Source organism: Rhinatrema bivittatum, chromosome 2 (assembly GCF_901001135.1).
Source record: "Rhinatrema bivittatum chromosome 2, aRhiBiv1.1, whole genome shotgun sequence".
NCBI classification, from domain to species: Eukaryota; Metazoa; Chordata; class Amphibia; order Gymnophiona; family Rhinatrematidae; genus Rhinatrema; species Rhinatrema bivittatum.
Window position 1 is genome coordinate 428,930,441 of NC_042616.1, and position 18,990 is coordinate 428,949,430.

At 40.6% G+C, this 18,990-nt stretch overlaps 1 protein-coding gene across 1 annotated transcript in view; it reads left to right on the forward strand.

Moving 5' to 3' along the window:
* PHLPP1 (PH domain and leucine rich repeat protein phosphatase 1) overlaps window positions 1-18,990 on the forward strand; it is a 418,300-nt gene that overhangs the window by 328,642 nt on the left and 70,668 nt on the right. The window contains exon 10 of the mRNA XM_029590299.1: window positions 10,907-11,062. Within this exon, the coding sequence (XP_029446159.1) occupies window positions 10,907-11,062 (156 nt within the window). The remainder of the gene's footprint in view (window positions 1-10,906; window positions 11,063-18,990) is intronic.

Genomic DNA, 18,990 nt, shown 5'->3' on the forward strand with positions numbered 1-18,990 from the left:
AGTAAATATATGTTTACATGTGTATGGGCACTTCTGAAGAAGGGTGCTGAAAGCTCACATGCACTGGTTTTGGATAATTATGTTGGTCAAATAAAAGGTATCACGCTCCACATGTTTTTCTTCAGAACTACTAGAACTCTGCAATCCCTGAATGTGGGATATTGTGTATGATGTATTCACCATCCGGTTTTAGCAATTTGTTTTTATATTGTCAAACCTGCTTCAGCTGAGTTGATTAAATTTTGCAGCATTTTCTGTTCAGAATCGAGCTTGGGTGGCACACAGTGCCTTGAGAGATTGGTCATGAGGAATATTCTGCATGCTTTACTGGCTTTAATATTAGCACATAGTGCGACTCCTGGTTTGCAAAATTAATCATGCTAATGCTAAATATTCTACATGAGTCAGTAAAAATTGTTAGAATAGTATCCTATTGGATATATTATAAAAGGCGTAGTGCCACTGAGAGCTATTGGCAATACAGTAAATAACACTGAAGGTAAAGGGGTTTATCAGTGTCGGCAGAGAGCCACAAGCTGGCACTAGTTTTGTCACGTAATTTATGAATAAGTAAACTTGGTGTGTGTTTGAGTTTATAGGCAGGACATTAAATGCAATTAAGTTTGAGGTGATGCTACATAAGAGTGGCAGGTGATTGTAAGGATACTACAAAGGAATATTAAGGGGAGTTGGTGTATAAAACTTTAGGTGCTTATAAAGTAATTTCATCTGCTAGGCCAGGGGTCAGCAGTCTTTCAAAACCGAAGATCCATTTCACATCATTTTGTTTGTCTAAAATATTTTGTGAGCTGACATTGAATACATTAACAAAAGGGGAGCTCCGAAGGAGGAGAGAGATTCGTAGAGTTGTTGGGACTTTACTCAGACCCTAGAGTTGTCTGGAAGGCATATATATATCTGCCCCCTCTCTCCATTGTGAGTTGAAGGCGTGTTGTAAATTTGAGCACTCTCCACCACACCCCCAGCAATCCCTCTCACCCTATCCCCAGCCTTGTCTATCTCCCCCTTTCCCTTATCCATCAGCTCACTGACTCTCAAGTCCCTTGTCAAGAGCAGTCCCTCTACCTCTAGCATTCTCTCCCTCTCAAGCCCCATATTCCCAGCATTATCTCTCTCTCCCCCCCCCCCCCCCCCCCCCCCCCCCCCCCCCCCCCCCGTACCCAGCAATGTCTCTTTCTCTCATCTTCACCCCAGTCCCAAGCGGTCGTCCTCTTCATCCAGTCAGATCAGTCCAGAGGGATGGGTTATGCACACCATTCAGCAGGTGGAGATAAATATAAACAAGCTCACTGATATCACCCCTTAAATTCATGTGTGCTAACACCAGCCTGCCAGTATTCTGTCAGTCTCCACTCTAACCCAAGCAGTTTTTTTCCCCGTCTCCAGCAGTATTTCTTCCTTATCCACCAGCTCTCAAGCCCCAACATTCCTTACCCAGTCTCCCAAGCATCCTGATTCTCTCTCTCTCTCTCCTCCACCCAAGCCACGCATTCTTCCTTCCCATCCCCTGTAGTCAGTCGCTCTTGATCTCGCTCAGCTGGCCGACTACCTTCTCCCAGTGGATCCACCTCCAGGCATTTCACCTGTAATTTGAAGATTCAGCCCCCTTCCCAGGGCCAGGCACTTCCCTAGCAGGCCATGTGGCCTCATGAATCCTCCTCCCACACACCAGCTTGGGTCACCACTTCCTCAGGACCACTGGTGCTGAGGGGAGAAATAAGGCATATCAAAGCAAAGACGCTGCCTCCTTGTCACTAAAAGGGAAGAAAAGGCAGAATCAGTATCACCAGCCTGTGCAGAAATAGAACGTGGCATCTGCCCACGATCAATGCCATCATGCTGCCATCACAGACAGGCACAGGTCATTGACTCTGCCTCCCCCCCCCCCCCCCCCCATGGCACCCTCTGTGTGGAACAAATATAAGGAGGCAATGTCTTTGACTAGAGCTGTCTTTTTTTTTTTTTTTTAATCTTTTTGGTTGCAGGAGAGTCGCACTGAGGTTTTTTTGTTTTTGTTTTTTAAATGCTACATGAGACTCAAGGGAACTGTTGGCTGCCAACCTCTGTGCTGGGATTAGGATTTCAAATGATGACGAGAGTTCATATGAAACAAGTTGATAGTCAAAGCCAAGATTGCAGTAGGGAGGTGGGGCTGGCTGCATTGCTCAAAACCTCTGTCATTGTTGGAACAAATTTGGCTGGCAGATTAATAGTTCCAGCAGTTGAGCCAAGGATAAATTCCCTCTTATTAATTATCTTTTAGGAAAAATATTAAGTCATTGCCCATCCAGCAAGCATCTGCTTGAGTCTTTTAATTATTTATGATCTGATCTACAGCATAGACTTAGTGGTGGGAGAATTTAGCTCATACTGGATTTTAAGGGTTGAACTCCTTAGGGTAGGGACAGGGGTTGTTTGACACCATACTGTTGGGATTCAGGATTGTATGTTTTTGCTTGTCCAGCTTTTATATATGTTTTGGTTTACTATCTTTTAGATGATTTTTATTAACTGTTTTTACTTGTTTGTTTTTTTATTATTTATGTAGATTTTATTAATTTTCATTGTTCTTGTATTGACTCTTACTGATGTTTGGTAATTTGTATACCATTATTGTCAGTTTGTTTTATATTGTTTTCGCTTAAGGCATTTTTAAATGGAAAGGTAAATCAGAAATATGATGATGCAGTACACTCTTGTATTTGGAGATAGTAGAAACACATCTGGAAGCAGGGCAATGGTGAAATCTTGGACTGCTACTCCGTGAGCTGTCTCTTTTCTATAACTGACATTGAATACATTAACAAAAGGGGAGCCCCGAAGGAGGAGAGAGATTTGGAGAGTTGTTGGGACTTTACTCGGACCCCAGAGTTGTCTGGAAGGCATATATATCTGCCCCTCTCTCCATTGTGAGTCGAAGGCGTGATGTCATCAATCTGCACCCTGCTGGCCCTTTAAATCTCCCAGCTGAGCAGTGCACCGTCGCCGTCACTGTGCTGCTTAAGCTGCATGCGCGGCTTTGTCTGTGTGAAATGGTAAAGAAAAGAAAGGCCACAATAGTAACTTCTTCTCCTGCCTATCTTCCGATTCATGACCCCATGGAGACTCACTTGCTCAGAATGAGTGAGATGCATAATAGTGACTGCATAGAAGACAACTTTCATGCCTCCTTAAGTCCTGGCAGTGGTCTACCACCTCCACAACCAGATGGAGCTCTACCAGAAGAAATGTTGCTGGAAGAAGAGCTGGAGCTTCCTAGTGGGACTGAGTCTGACCCGATTGTAATTATGTATCAGACTGAGAGAGCTCCAGTCAATCGTTCTTTGGACTGTGAGTGTTTTACCTCTACCGATTACTTTTAATATTGATCAACGTGGTTCTACTGAACCTCCTAAAGTAATCCTCACAGATTTATTTATTTATTTTATTTATTTGTTTAAAGCTTTTTTTTTATACCGACTTTCTTGATACAAATCAAATCAACTCTGTTTACAGGGAACAAAGAATTTAACGATAACAGTAAAAAAAAAAAACATTAAACCAAAATTAGAGGAAGTAAAAGTTACAATAAAACAAGGGAAAGCAACTGGGAGTTGGAAATGTCGAGGGGACTTGTGGAGAATATTAGCTAAGCTCAATATAAATGTTTCCCATTCGACTACACATTTAACTTCCTTAATTATGGCAAATAGATCCTTTATTGAGACACAAGGTAGAAAGATTAGAAACCTCTGTTAATTCATTAAAATCAAAGGTTCAAATATTGCAAAATGCTGAAAATGTTCATATTAAAGATAGCTCGATATTACTTAATTTGATGGAAAATATTGAGAATTTGGTTAGATCAAAAATCTACGTATAGTTAATTTTCCATACACTTGTCTATTGTCCGCCTTTGACATGTTTAAAAAATTTCTTAAAGAGATATTAGCTTATGATGAAGATAGTATTCTACCTATTGTAAAACGTTTTATATACCGAGACAAATAAACATTGAAGAAAGAGAGAATGCAAAGACTAGCCCTGGTATAACCACCTTTTTAGAAGAGTCTGTTGATTTGATATCTAATAGAGCTATCTTGTTAGTGTCCTTTTGTGCTGAACAAGACGATCTAATGTTTGTAAAATTCTTTAGAAATAAAGATGCTATTTTTTGTGGTCAAAAAGTTTGTGTTTTCCCCGATGTCTCCGGAGCTACTCAGGCTCGGAAGAGACATTTTCTTTCCCTGAAATGTAAAACTTTAGCTATTGGAATGTCTTTTTTTCTAAAATTTCCTTGTAGATGTTCTGTTACTTTTCAGGCAAAAAAATTTGTGTTCACTTGGAAACCTTTATAGCAGATAGTTATTGCATCTGATACATAAGAACATAAGAAATTGCCATACTGGGTCAGACCAAGGGTCCATCAAGCCCAGCATCCTGTTTCCAACAGTGGCCAATCCAGGCCATAAGAACCTGGCAAGTACCCAAACACTAAGTAGATCCCATGCTACTGATGCCGGTATCAGCAGAGGCCATTCCCTAACTCAACTTGATTAATAGCAGTTAATTGACTTCCCCAAGAATGTATCCAAACCTTTTTTAAACCCAGTTACACTAACCACATCTTCTGGCAACAAATTCCAGAGCTTAATTGTATGTTGAGTGAAAAATAATTTTCTCCGATTCATTTTAAATGTGTTATTTGCCAAAGTGTAAATAACCAATTTACATCTACCAGTTCTAGTCCTCTAGACCTCTCATGATTTTAAAGACCTCTATCATATCCCCCCTCAGCCGTCTCTTTCCAAGTTGAACAGCCCTAACCTCGTTAGCCTTTCCTCACAGGGGAGCTGTTCCATCCCCTTTATCATTTAGGTCACCCTTCTCTGTACCTTCTCCATCACAACTATATATTTTTTTTAGATGCGGTGGCCAGAACTGTACACAGTACTCAAGGTGCAGTCTCAACATGGAGCAATACAAAGGCATTTTGATATTTTCCGTTTTATTCACCATTCCCTTTGTAATAATTCCTAAAATTCTGTTTGCTTTTTTGACTGCTGCAGCACACTGAGCTGACTATTTCAATGTATTATCCACTATGATGCCTAGATCTTTTTCCTGGGTGGTAGCTCCTAATATGGAACCTAACATCGTGTAACTTCTTCATGGGTTATTTTTCCCTATATGTAACACCTTGCACTTGTCCACATGAAATTTCATCTGCCGTTTGGATGTCCAATCTTCCAATCTCGCAAGGTCCTCCTGCAATGTATCTCAATCTGCTTGTGGTTTAACTCCTCTGAATAATTTTGTATCTGCAAATTTGATAACCTCACTCGTTGTATTCCTTTCCAGATCATTTATAAATATATTGAAAAGCACTGGTCCAAGTACAGATCCCTGAGGCACTGCACTGTTTACCCTTTTCCATTGAGAAAATTGACCATTTAATCCTACTCTGTTTCCTGTCTTTTAACCAGTTTGTAGTCCATGAAAGGACATCACCTCCTATCCTATGACTTTTTAGTTTTCTTAAAAGCCTCTCATGTGGGACTTTGTCAAACGCCTTCTGAAAATCCAAATACACTACATCTACCGGTTCACCTTTATCCACATGTTTATTAACCCCTTCAAAAAAATGAAGCAGATTTGTGAGGCAAGACTTCCCTTGGGTAAATCCATGTTGACTGTGTTCCATTAAACCATGTCTTTCTATATGATCTTTGATTTTTATCTTTAGAATAGTTTCCAGTATTTTTCCCGGCACTGAAGTCAGGCTCACTGGTCTATAGCTTCCCGGATCACCCCTGGAGCCCTTTTTAAATATTGGGGTTACATTGGCCACCCTCTAGTCTTCAGGTACAATTGATGATTTTAATGATAGGTTACACATTTTAACTAATAGATCTGAAATTTAATTTGAGTTCCTTCTGAACCCTGGGATGCATACCATCCGGTCCAGGTGATTTGCTACTCCTTTAGTTTATCAATCTGGCCTACTACAATCTTCCAGGTCCACAGTGATTTGGTTCCGTTCATCTGATTCATCACCCTTGAAAACCATCTCCGGAACTGGTATCTCCCCAGCATCCTCATTAGTAAACACAGAAGCAATGAATTCATTTAGTCTTTCTGATTAGCTGAATGGATGTTAACATGATCTATAAAATTAGTGTTTTGATTCCTCTCCTTTTGTTAGATTTTTCTTTTCTAATTCTCCCCTATGATTAATGGTACCTGGAGTATACGATTGTTATTTCTTGTATAAATTTATTGTACTGATTCATTCATTTCCCTTTGTATGTCTTAGTTTTCCTTATTCTCTTTGGTAATACATTGAAAACGTATAAAGATATAATTACAAAAAAGAATACACTAACAATCAGGCCGATTCAGTAAAAGTTGCGGGAGAGGCTACTCTCCTGAGTGCGCGATTCAGTATTTAAATGAGGGCCCTCTTTTTTGACAGGAGCGGCGGCTGTCAGCGAGTTTGACAGCCAACGCTCAATTTTGCCGGCATCAATTCTCAAACCCGCTGACAGCCACAAGTTCAAAAACCAAATGCCGGCAAAATTGAGCATCCGGTTTTCAAGCCGCGGGCCAATTTTACATTTTTGTTTTTTATTTTTAATTATTTTTTACTTTGAGACCTCCAACTTAATATAGCCATGATATTAAGTCGGAGGGTGTACAAAAAAAGCAGTTTTTACTGCTTTTCTGTACACTTTCCTGGTGCTGGCAAAAATGAATGCCTACCTTTGGGTAGGCGCTAATTTCTGAAAGTAAAATGTGCGGCTTGGCCAAGCCGCACATTTTACTTAGTGAATCGCGCAGGAATAACTAATAGGTCCATCAACATGCATTTGCATGTTGCGGGCGCTATTAGTTTCAGGGGGTTGGACATGCGTTTTCAACGCACTATTACCCCTTACTGAATAAAGGGGTAAAGCTAGCGCGTCGAAAACGCGCATCCAAACGCGGGTTAACAGTACTGTATAGTATCGGCCTGAATGTTTTTAGATTTTAACTTGTGTGGAATTGCATGGCAACTTAAGAGCATGTTTTTTGAAACATGCCACACCCCACTGCTCTGCCTCTCTTGCATCCCCATTACATTCTTACCCTCTCTACTCCCCCTTATCCCCCCCTCCCCACATACTCTCTCTGCCTGCCTGCTCTCACTCCTCTTGCAAGGACCTCCACCCCCATACACTCTGATATCCCCTATAGCATACAAGCACTCTCCAGCATTCATCCCCTTCCTCGGGATCTCACATCCCCCACCAGTGTTCATGTTTATGATCCCCTTAACTATTCCTATTGTATGTCTGGACACCGGAGCGATGTGATGCCAGGGACAGGAGACTCTGCCTTCAACAGTGATGAAGCAAAAGATCAGTGCATTTGAATGGGCCCAAAAACATTTATTGAGAAAAATGATTTAGAAATCGGAATAGGATAAAAAAATGTGAGGGCTGTTGAGTTGCCTTAAAAGATGGAGGAACTGGACCTGGTAAAATGTTTCTCTAAATAGTTCCCACAGTCTTGAACGCCTCTACTAAAGATGTATATACAAGAACTGATCCAGCTCACAGAGCCCTCACGTCCATGCTGGTTAGAAATGGGAGACTGAGGGCTATATTTGTTTTGTTTTCACAGTTACGGAGCAAAAGCGAGAATAATGGAGGTTACATGCAAACAGAGGGACTATGGTATCAGAACTGTAGATTCTGCATATTTCATGAATCCTCTGCAGAACTTGCGTATCAAAAATACTATGATGTCAAGAAGGAACTAAGAAAATGTAATGTCAAGTATGTTTACTGTACCATTCAGAGCTGAGGATTTCTTGCAGGGGGAAGATGCAGATTTTCAGGAGTATATAAAATATTTCAAGGAAATATTGGCTGATCTGGTGCTTGTTACTGGTCTTGATGGAACACTTGCAGTTGGCTGTGGTTAACCGAAGATTCTTTATCTTCCTATAAAGCCACACCTGGGAATTTTAATCAGGAGTATGCTTATGTAGGAGGGTCATAATGTGCATTATAGGTCAGAGGATTGTACCATCTGCCCACACTAACCCCAGTGGAGGTTACTGTATTGGTCCAATTCTATTTTTAGATTATCAGTGTATGACCCCCCTCGTGTTTTGTTTTAGGTTTCTTTTTTTGGAGTTGAGAGAGCAGGAGCTTTTACCTCATGTTCCCCTGCATAAAATATGAAGACCCAAAGCCTTGGTGAGGAGCCTAGGTGTTGCTTAAGAGAGAGACTGCTTGTTCTAATCCATTGACTAGTGAGCAGTTTCTCATCTTTATAGTTTTGTTTTGGAAGGAAAGTTTGGTCCACCCTTCCTTTCTAGGAAAGAGGGTAGAGGTTTAGTCCTCTGAGGTTCAGGTCCCTTACAGGACAAAGCTTGGAAATATTTTTTTAAGTATGGAATTTTGTTTTAGTGACTGGAGTTTGCCTTGTGTTTTAGGAACTCTTTCAGTTAACCCCTATGTCACTCAGCCTAAGAGACTCTGCACCAACACGACAGAAATTGTTTAAAGGAATAAGTGTCATTGGAAGGAGAACGAGAACCATCGAGCTATCCATCCTGTACTCACCCAGCAGAGACAGTAGAGGAGAGGTGCCCACAAGGTGCAACAAGTAGGAGGGAAGTAGATTTGAGTTTCAAGTTAAAGCAGTAGATCCCTGGTATCAACAAGGAGCCAACAGTTGTACATGGTGCAAAAGCGGAAGCCTCTTGATGGAAGCATTACCAAGGACAAGCGGAATATGACTACTGCTTGTGCTTCTCTTGCCCTCCTCCAACCTATGGTTATCCGTCTTCAGTTACAATTCCTCCCAATCTACTCAGTTGTGGCTGGAAGTAACTTCTCTCCTTCAGCAGAAAGCAATATGTGTGGCATAAAACAAACACAGCACATCACCCTGCTTACCCCATCCCTATAGTAAGGCAAATGGGGGCAGCACTAAGTTGTGGGATTGCTTTGCAGAAGCCAAGGACAAGGAGACTTGTGAAGATTGAGAAAAAAGATAGATGCTGCAAAGTATATGCAGATCCTGGAGGAATATCTGTTCGTTTGCCGCAGACCTGGGACCAGGGAGAAGATTCATCTTTCAGCAGGGCAATGATCCTAAGCACAAAACAAAAGCAACAATGGAGTGGCTCAGTAAGAAGAAAGTGAATGTCCTTGAGTGGCCTATTCAAAACCCAGACCTGAATCCAGTAGAAAATCTATGGCAAGACAAAAGACTGCCCCAGCCGACTTGAAAGAGTTTGAGCTCTTCTGCTAAGAAGAACATACAGAAACTGCAACATCCCGCTGTGCAAAGCAGGTAGACTCTTATCCTAAACCACATATGGTTATTTCTGCTGAAAAAGGGGCTTCCACCAAGTATTGAGGCAAGAGGTGTTAAGACTTAAGCAATGATGATTTTTTTTGTTGTTGTTGTTGTTTTTGATTCTTCAGTCATTACTTTTGGAATATCTCTGTAATTGTTTTTTCATGGTGAAAGCATAGAATGCTATATAGATCAATGAAAATTTACGAGACACTATAAATCTCAGCTCACACCTCCACCAATTCTTTGTCTGAGAAGTATGAGCAGTTGTTCATCAAAGTTGAATGAGGAGACAATTTGTTCCTGGGTATATTTAGGTGTTGTGCATAGCCTGGGGATTTGGTACGTGGTATGCAGATGATAGGATTTTTTCCTTGAAATGTTGTAGATCAATGACCCAGTAGATGGAAACATCAGAAGCAATATTTCTAAACCCTCTTCTCAATATTCTTCTATAGATACCTACTATTCCTTCTGGTCCCCCTGTATCCACACACTTCAGGCAGGATATCCACACTGCCCAGTAATACAATTTGATGTTGGGTAGAGCCACACCACCTATTTACACCGGCTAAGTTGCCCCATCCTGATATGGGAGACCCTGTCTTGTGTGATTCGTTGCATGTAATGTGCTGGAATAAGCAGGTTTTCAAAAGTGCTCTGATAGAAAAGCTAACTTATACCTTGAGGTGAGTTATGGAGCTGTACAATATAATATGGAGTAAATACTGTGAGCAAAACAGTAATCAATAGATGGTTTTTTCTGGGGAAGAATGTGTTGAAATATCGCACATCTGTAAATGTGAATTCCAGTGCTCCTTGTTTTATTTCAATTTGCTTGTTATGTTTTCTTCTGTGCAAAAAATGTTTTTTTTTTCATCTGCAACTATATAATAAAAAGTTAAGAAGGAAAAAAATAACTGGCAAGTGATGATATGCCATAAAATGCCCCGAAATGTTTTGATAAAGCCATTATTCAACTTTCCTAAGCCAAAAAAAGAACCCCCATGTTGCTGACGCTCCACAACTGCAAAGTACAGATGTTGAATTCACCAGGGGAGAGTTATGAGAAGTATAGATCCTGGCTCACTCCTGTTTGACATATCTGGCATGACATGGAGGGGTGCGGTAGACTGATGTCAGATGTTCTGATTACTTTTGCAAGAAACAACCCTGGCTTGATTACATACACTGTGTGCAAGGTCATAGGTGAATGCAGCTTATTTGGTGGTGGAAAGGAGAGAAACAAGCAAAATTACTGTGTTTAGACATTGAAAGGGGTGCTGGGTGGGGAGAAGGGGAATAGAGCTTGTGTTGGGTCATGAAGATGGAGAATCTATAATCAGCACAAGACTCGGGGATTCAGATTAATCTGTACAGTCCCAGCGAGTACAAGCCATGTGATAGTTGATTGATAAATAACCTTTGCCCGCCAGTTTCAAGAACACAAAATGAATTATTATTTTGCCCTAAATTGAGATAGTCGCTGCTAGTGAGCAGATAATAAGGCACTTTCCTTAATATTGGGCTTTTACTGTTTTTATTCCAGGTTGTTTTGCAGTAGTGGTCTGCGGAAGCTGCTGACAGGTCACAACCAGCTGCGAAGGCTGCCGGAGCGCCTGGAGAGGACTCATGTGGAAGTGCTGGATGTGCAGCACAACCAGCTGCTAGAGCTCCCACCCAACCTCTTGCTCAAATCTGACAGGTAAAGAAAGTGGGAAGTAAAGATTGTCTGTCTGTCTGATTTTAATTAAGCACAGTTTCATTCCCATCTGCTTGCAGTAAAAGTAGAGTAGAGAGTAAGGAACTTGTCCAGCTTCAACATTTTGAGCAATTTGAAAGGCTCAAGGTACTTGAGCTGTGTGCCAGTGAGGCAGCCCTAAGCCTTGTGTGCAGGTTTTGGGGTCTTGATCCTGTCATGTGGCTTAAAGAATTTGAAGGTGGCCACATCTGAAGGCTCACTTGGATACAGCTTTGTGTAGTAAATGCTTAAGAACATAAGAAATTGCCATGCTGGGTCAGACCAAGGGTCCATCAAGCCCAGCATTCTGTTTCCAACAGAGGCTAAACCAGGCCACAAGAACCTGGCAAGAACCCAAACACCAAGAAGATCCCATGCTACTGATGCAATTAATAGCAGAGGCCATTCCCCAGGTCAACTTGATTAATAGCAGTCAATTGACTTCTCCTCCAATAACTTATCCAAACCTTTTTAAAACTCATCTACACTAACTGTACTAACCACATCCTCTGGCAACAACTTCCAGAGCTTTATTGTGCGTTGAGTGAAAAAGAATTTTCTCCAATTAGTCTTAAATGTGCTACTTGTGAACTTCATGGAATGCCCCCTAGTCTTTTATTATCCGAAAGTGTAAATAACAGATTCACATCTACTCGTTCAAGACCTCTCATGATTTTAAAGACCTCTATCATATCCCCTTCAGCCGTCTCTTCTCCAAGCTGAACAGGACTAGCCTCTTCAGCCTTTCCTCATAGGGGAGCCTTTCCATCCCCTTTATCATTTTAGTTGCCCTTCTCTGTTCCTTCTCCATCGCAACTATATCTTTTTTGAAATGCGGCGACCAGAATTGTACACAGTATTCAAGGTGCGGTCTCACCATGGAGTGATACAGAGGCATTATGACATTTTCCATTTTATTAACCATTCCCTTCCTAATAATTCCTAACATTGTTTGCTTTTTTGGCTGCTGCAGCACACTGAGCCGACAATTTCAAAGTATTATCCACTATGATGCCTAAATCTTTTTTATGGGTGGTAGCTCCTAATATGGAAACTAACATCATGTAACTGCAGCAAGGGTTATTTTTCCCTGTATGCAACACCTTGCTCTTGTCCACATTAAATTTCATCTGCCATTTAGATGCCCAATCTTCCAGTCTCACAAGATCCTCCTGTAATGTATCACAATCCACTTGTGACTTAACTGCTCTGAATAATTCTGTATCATTCAAAAATTTGATAACCTCACTCGTATTCCTTTCAATATCATTTATAAATATATTGAAAAGCACTGGTCCAAGTACAGATCCCTGAGGCACTCCACTGTTTACTCTTTTCCACTGAGAAAATTAACCATTTAAACCCACTCTGTTTCCTGTTTAACCAGTTTGTAATCCACGAAAGGACATCACCTCCTATCCCATGATTTTTTAGTTTTCTTAGAAGCCTCTCATGAGGAACTTTGTCAAACACCTTCTGAAAATCCAAATACACTATATCTAATGGTTCACCTTTATCCACATGTTTATTAACCCCTTCAAAAAAATAAAAATGAAGCAGATTTGTTAGGCAAGACTTCCCTTGGGTAAATCCATGTTGATTGTGTTCCATTAAACCATGTCTTTCTATATGCTCTATGATTTTGATCTTTAGAATAGCTTCTACTATTTTTCCCAGCACTGAAGTCAGGCTCACTGGTCTATAGTTTCCCAAATTGCCCCTGGATCCCTTTTTAAATATTGAGGTTACATTGGCCACCTTCCAGTCTTCAGGTACAATGGTTGATTTTAATGATATATTAGTTAAAATTTGTAACCTATCAGAAATTTCATTTTTTAGTTCCTTCAGTATCCTAGGATGCATACCATCCAGTCCAGGTGATTTGCTGCTCTTTAGTTTGTCAATCTGGCCTACTATATCTTTCAAGTTCACAGTGATTTGGTTCAGTTAATCTGACTCAACCTTGAAAACCATCTCTGGAACTGGTATCTCCCCAACATCCTCATTAGTAAACAAGAAGCAAAGAATTCATTTAGTCTTTCTGCAATGGCCTTATCTTCCCTAAGAGCCCCTTTAACCCCTCGGTATTCTAACTGTCCAACAGACTCCTTCACAGGTTTCTTGCTTTGGATATATTTTTAAAGTTTTTATCAGTTTTTGCCTATATGGCCAACTTCATTTCAAATTCTCTCTTTGCCTGTCTTATCAATGTTTTACACTTAACTTGACAATGCTTATGCTTTTTCCTATTTTCTTCAGATGGATCCTTCTTCCAATTTTTGAAGGATTTTTTTGGCTAAAATAGCCTCTTTCACCTTACCTTTTAACCATGCCGGTAATCGTTTTGCCTTAGGATTGTATTTTTAAACTATGTCCATACCTGTTGAACACTTTTAACCTTTGCAGTTGCACCTTCTGGTTTTTTTCTAACTATTTTCCTCATTTTATCAAAGTTTCCCTTTTGAAAATGTAGTGTTAGAGCTGTAGATTTACTTATTGTCCCCCTTCCAGTCATTAGTTTAAATTTGATGATGTTATGATCACTATTGCCAAGTGGCCCCATCACTGTTTCCTCTCTCACCAAATCCTGCATTTCACTAATAATTAAATCTAAAATAGCTCCATCTCTCATTGGTTCCTATACCAATTGCTCCATAAAGCCGTCGTTTATTACATCCAGGAACTTTATCTCTAGCCAGCCCTGATGTTACATTTACCCAGTCAATATTGGGTAATTGAAATCTCCCATTGTTACTGCTCTGCCAAATTAATTAGCTTCCCTGATTTCTCTTAGCATTTCATCATCTGTCTGTCCATTTTAGCCAGGTGGATGGTAGTATACTCCTATCACTATACTCTTAGCATGGGATTTCTACCCATATAGATTCTACTGAGCATTTAGTCTCTTTATGATCTTTATCCCGTTGGCTCTATACCCTCCCTGTCTGTCTTGGAGTTCGATGGCATTCTTTATTATCTTCAGAGTGCAAAAACAAAATATCTGGGGGGAAAAATATGTAGGAAGGAGTTGTGAATAAGATTTAATGGAAAAATTCCCAAGTGTATACTTTGACATCTTTATCTACCTGAATTTTCCTATCTGACAAACATTTTGCAATTTGCATCCACTTTTGTCAGTGCAACGCTCACTCACTCCTCATCCCATCTCCTAAAGAAAGGGATACGTGGGTAGAAATGTTGTTCTATTGATATAATGAATAAATACCCCCCCCTCATGTCATTAAACAATATTACTGTAATTGTTTCAGATACTGTTGCAGTTGCCAGGTTGCCGGGTAATGTTAGACATGGAGTTTGATATCTGTGTGTGTGAAAGTACAGAGTAGTTAAGTCAACGTGATGAAAATTGCTTGGGGGTATTTTTTCCCCCTCCTTTGAAGCCCCATTATAATAAGAAGTGAGTAAAAAAAAAAAAAAGTGTGCTGAACTTCATTGCACTTATTCTTTACTCAATACTGAAAAATTCTCCCAGTGTAGTAATTTTTTTTGTAACTTTAAATTTTGTAATTTTTCAAAATATACAAAGAACTTAAAGAACCTTGTGCTTGGAAACATTAAGGAAAAACAAGACAAAATAGAATAATTATTAAAATAGGAAACTAACTGTATTGCATTTTCCTATACCGTCTCAAAACAGGGGGAAGTGAAAAACTAGGAGAAATAAACATGAAACATAAGTAGGAAATGACCTAGCATGAGAGATCACCTAACATCAATAAATCTGAATTAGCCAATGTGTCAACTGCATTAGAATCCAAAATGATTTTAGTTCGGGTACAAAAAAAATATGGTTATTAAATTTAATGATGCACTTATATGGATATCGTAATGTAAATAAGGTGTCTAAAACAATGGTATCCTAACTTAAAGCTAAGAAAACCTTCCTCCTTTCTTTTTTTTTTTTAATGATATAGGGGAAGACCCTTAGTTTGGCCATAAAACAAGGAATTTAAATATCTGAAATATAATCACATAACCTTGCTAATATCCTGCTCAGAAATAAAGATAACTAATAACGTACAGTGTTCTAAGATCTTAGGTCCTGAATTTTCCCCCAGATTTGCGAGGTTGAAGTCTGTTGGAAAACATGCCTCCCGGGATCGTTTCAGGTCAACTTGAGCAGGAATAGGCAAAAAGAACATCTTATTTATAGAAGGGATTTGATCAGCTGAAATATTTAAGACTTCAAGGAAATAGTTCTTCAAGGTAACATGTAGCAATTCAGCTATTTTAGGAAAAATCATATAACGAAGATTCAGATATCTATTCTAATTTTCCAACAACTCAGACCTTCTGGAAAGGGAATTTCTATTTTTAATTATGGGGGCATTAAAACTCAAAATCTTTTTAACATAAGACTCCATGGCATGAATCGACACACTAGCTTCTGTTATAAGATTCTCCTGCCTCTTCACCACAGGTTTTAAATCAGTTGTGACGAAGTCTATCTTTTTAGAACATTGTTAATGGCCTTCCCCAAAACCAGCCATTAACTCCCCCAGTGAGTCTAAAGTCACCACCGCTGGCTTGTTGGGTATTGAAAGGGACTCACTAGAGAAGAGAGGCTGTCCAGACAAGATGAAGTCAAGGGAGAAATCTCTGCTGTATCTTCATCTTTACCAGCTGCCAACACTGGTGGAATCAGCCCTAGGAAAAGCTCACACTCCCTTCCGATGTTCTGTGAACCCTCTCCACCGTGGTCGCTACGATTGCATCATCTGGCTGCGTTGTGAACTGTTCATAGGACAAACCTTCCCTCTCGGCCAATGGGGGTTGCAGATCAAGAGGGCTAGCGAACTTGGCGCTCCTTCACCAAAATTCAGAATGGGGATGCCCCTCCCCCCCCCCTCCCCAAAAGGTGGCTCTGGGGGACATAGTTGAAATAAGCTGCTGGACATCGAGGGGAGTAGGCACGGAGGGTAAGACCCTGACCTTACTCTTCCTTTTAGATGGATTCTTGAGAGATAGATTGTGATAGAAATAAGGGGAACACAGCAGCTACAAGCCCTCTGTCATGCTGCCATCTTGCTTCCTCCCTCCATGTAATAAGTTAATTTTATGCAAAAGTATCAGAAGTTTAAAAAAAAAGTATAAACCTAAAAATGTGTGCAAAAAAGTAAATAGCACGCCTAAATTTCATGTGCACAAACCAAGGTTTATGCTTATAAAACCTGATTTAGGGACATACATTTTTATTTATTTATTTATGTTGACATTTTTATATACCGACGTTCGTTGTGAACATCATATCGGTTTACATGAAACATTAACTTAGCAAAACATGGCTTTACAGGGAACAAGTAAAAATAATATTTGTAACAGTAGGATTAGCTAACATGGAAATCAAATTAAGAGAATAAAGTTTGTAACAGAAGGCTTAGATAACTAGATAAAGAATAGTTTGCATGCATTAAATGTGATTTCTGCACACAAAGGTTATGTGTGCTCAAAACATGAGTTGGATAGTCCCTTAGACTAGCACTAGTCCCAGAAACATTACTCCACCTCTGACCAGGAGTTAGCTTTCCAGAGTTGAGAAATCATGGGTAGAGCTTATACACCTGTCTGCTTTGGGGAGTAATAGCTAATGCCTTGATTAACACAGGGATTACTTGGAGGTGCGGGATTCTGTTCATGCATTTCTTGTGCAATAAACCTCCTTGCTCTATTGGGACTACAGTTGTGAGCACAAAAACATGCACACAGCTGACATCTCACAAAGTTATCACTGCTGCTAGCTGTTCTCCAACATCGCACCCTAACTTAGCAAGCCCTTTCAGGTCTTCATAATGAAAAGAAGCTCTTGCTAACATCTGCACAGTGGAACCCCTGTCTAGTGAACCATGCTGTTTCTGTGCACACCTCTAGGGAGAGTACGGCTCATTTAATGGAAGTCAGATACAGAACAAGGCAAAGCCAAGATTACCACACCCGTCAGCTGAGAGAAACCATGGTAACTGCAGAGATTTGCTACTTAAAGGAGGCCAAATCAAGTTGAGGGAGTATCGTGCACAGCCTAGGGTTTAGTTCATGACCTCTAGATTGATAATGATAAATCCCAGGTGCTTTGAAGTCCTATAACAAAACGAAATGTGCTAAATTTACAAGTAGTGTTCATGGGGGAAAAAAAATTCAATAATCTTCTATGGATATCTCCAAAATAGATAATTATGCTGCAGAAACTACACTGGATCATGCGTTGAGAAATACCGACTCTGTTCATGTTTCGGAAAGGCTGCGAGCATCAGGGTAAAGTGAAATGGATGATCTAGCAACATGTCTACTCTTCCAGTGCATTTATCAGATCAGAAACACCATATTTATTAAAGCTGACTGTACTGCTACTATTTGTCATCCCTGTAGTGCTAGTAAATTCATGCAGAGCTGCATAGAAACGCACGAGAGAGTCCTACCTCCATCATGGACACAGAGACACAGGCAAGACATCGTGTTTGCGAAGAAGCAGGGTTCAAGATTTAAATTCTCAAAGGTTTGTGAGTTAATAGGTAGAGATTAGTTGAGAACAGGGATCACTTTACCTGACAGGCCAATACAGTACAGTGGCGATATTAAGTCAGAGGTCCCAAAAGTAAAAAAAAAAAAAAAAAGTTTTTTTAAATCGGCTTGCGGGTTGAAAACCAGACGCTCAATTTTGCCGATGTCCGGTTTCCGAACCCGTGGCTGTCAGCGGGCTCGAGAACCGATGCCGACACTCAATTTTGCCAGCGTCGGTTCTCAAACCCGCTGACAGACACGGGTGACGCCGGCAAAATTGAGCGTCCAGCTTTTAACTTTTTGTAACTTTCGGGACCTCCAACTTAATATCGCCATGATATTAAGTCGGAGGGTGCCCGGAGAAATTAGCGCCTACCTTTGGCCTACCTTTGCGGGCGCTATTAAGTTCAGGGGGGGGGGGAGGGGGGTTGGACGCGCGTTTTCGACCCCTTACTGAATAAGGGGTAACGCTAGCGCGTCAAACGCTCATCCAATCGCGGGTTAACATTGCGCTCCGCTGGAGCGCACTGTACTGTATCGGCCTGATAGTTGGGGAACAGAGAGACACATTTCTCTGGATCATTTCGTAAGGGTTCCTTTTTCTCGGATATAATACATGGCAGACAGACTTTAATAGGGATGGTGTGTTAGAATGTGCCAGTGGATTTTGTCAGATGAATGCACTTCATCTGATTCATTGGGCCACATTTGTGTTTAACCTCTGCCATAACTTGTGGTGGAACTGATTTTTGTAAATCAATGGAGTTTGTGTATTGGTCCACATTAATAAGTGTTCCCTCTCTTGAATTCTGGCCGGCGGCCTCTTGCAGTTCTAAGACTGTGGTGATGATCTGAGCTTTGCCAAATAGTACCAAGGTTTTCTGCTTACAGATACCAGCGTTGCACCAGCAGTTTGATTATCATGCACCTTTCAGCAAATGCTTAAGAATATACTGCTTCAGAGAGTGTACACACAGTTGTTTTGAGAACAGAGGATTTGAAAGGGGACAGAATGTTACATGGAGAAAAGGCATCTGGACTGGAACTGTTGTGCCTGTTCTGGAACTGGCTGGTTGATTCTGGTCGCTGATGTCACAGGAGTGTCTTCCCTTCAGAGATTCCCCCCAGCGTCTTTTGAGCCTTTGAAACTCAGCAGCAGCAGCAGCCTTGTGCACGTTAATATCGGGCATGGCCTTGTTGCTAGGATTATCTGTTGTCACTTTCCTGGGAGGCAGGAGGTCTTGCCAAAACGTGCCACGTGTCTGTATTTCTCAAAGTATGATCCAGTGTAGTTTGAGCAGTGCAACTTTATGGGGTAGTAGCTATGGCAACGTTTGTAGCAGTGTATTGAATTTTTAAACCTGAACACTACCTCT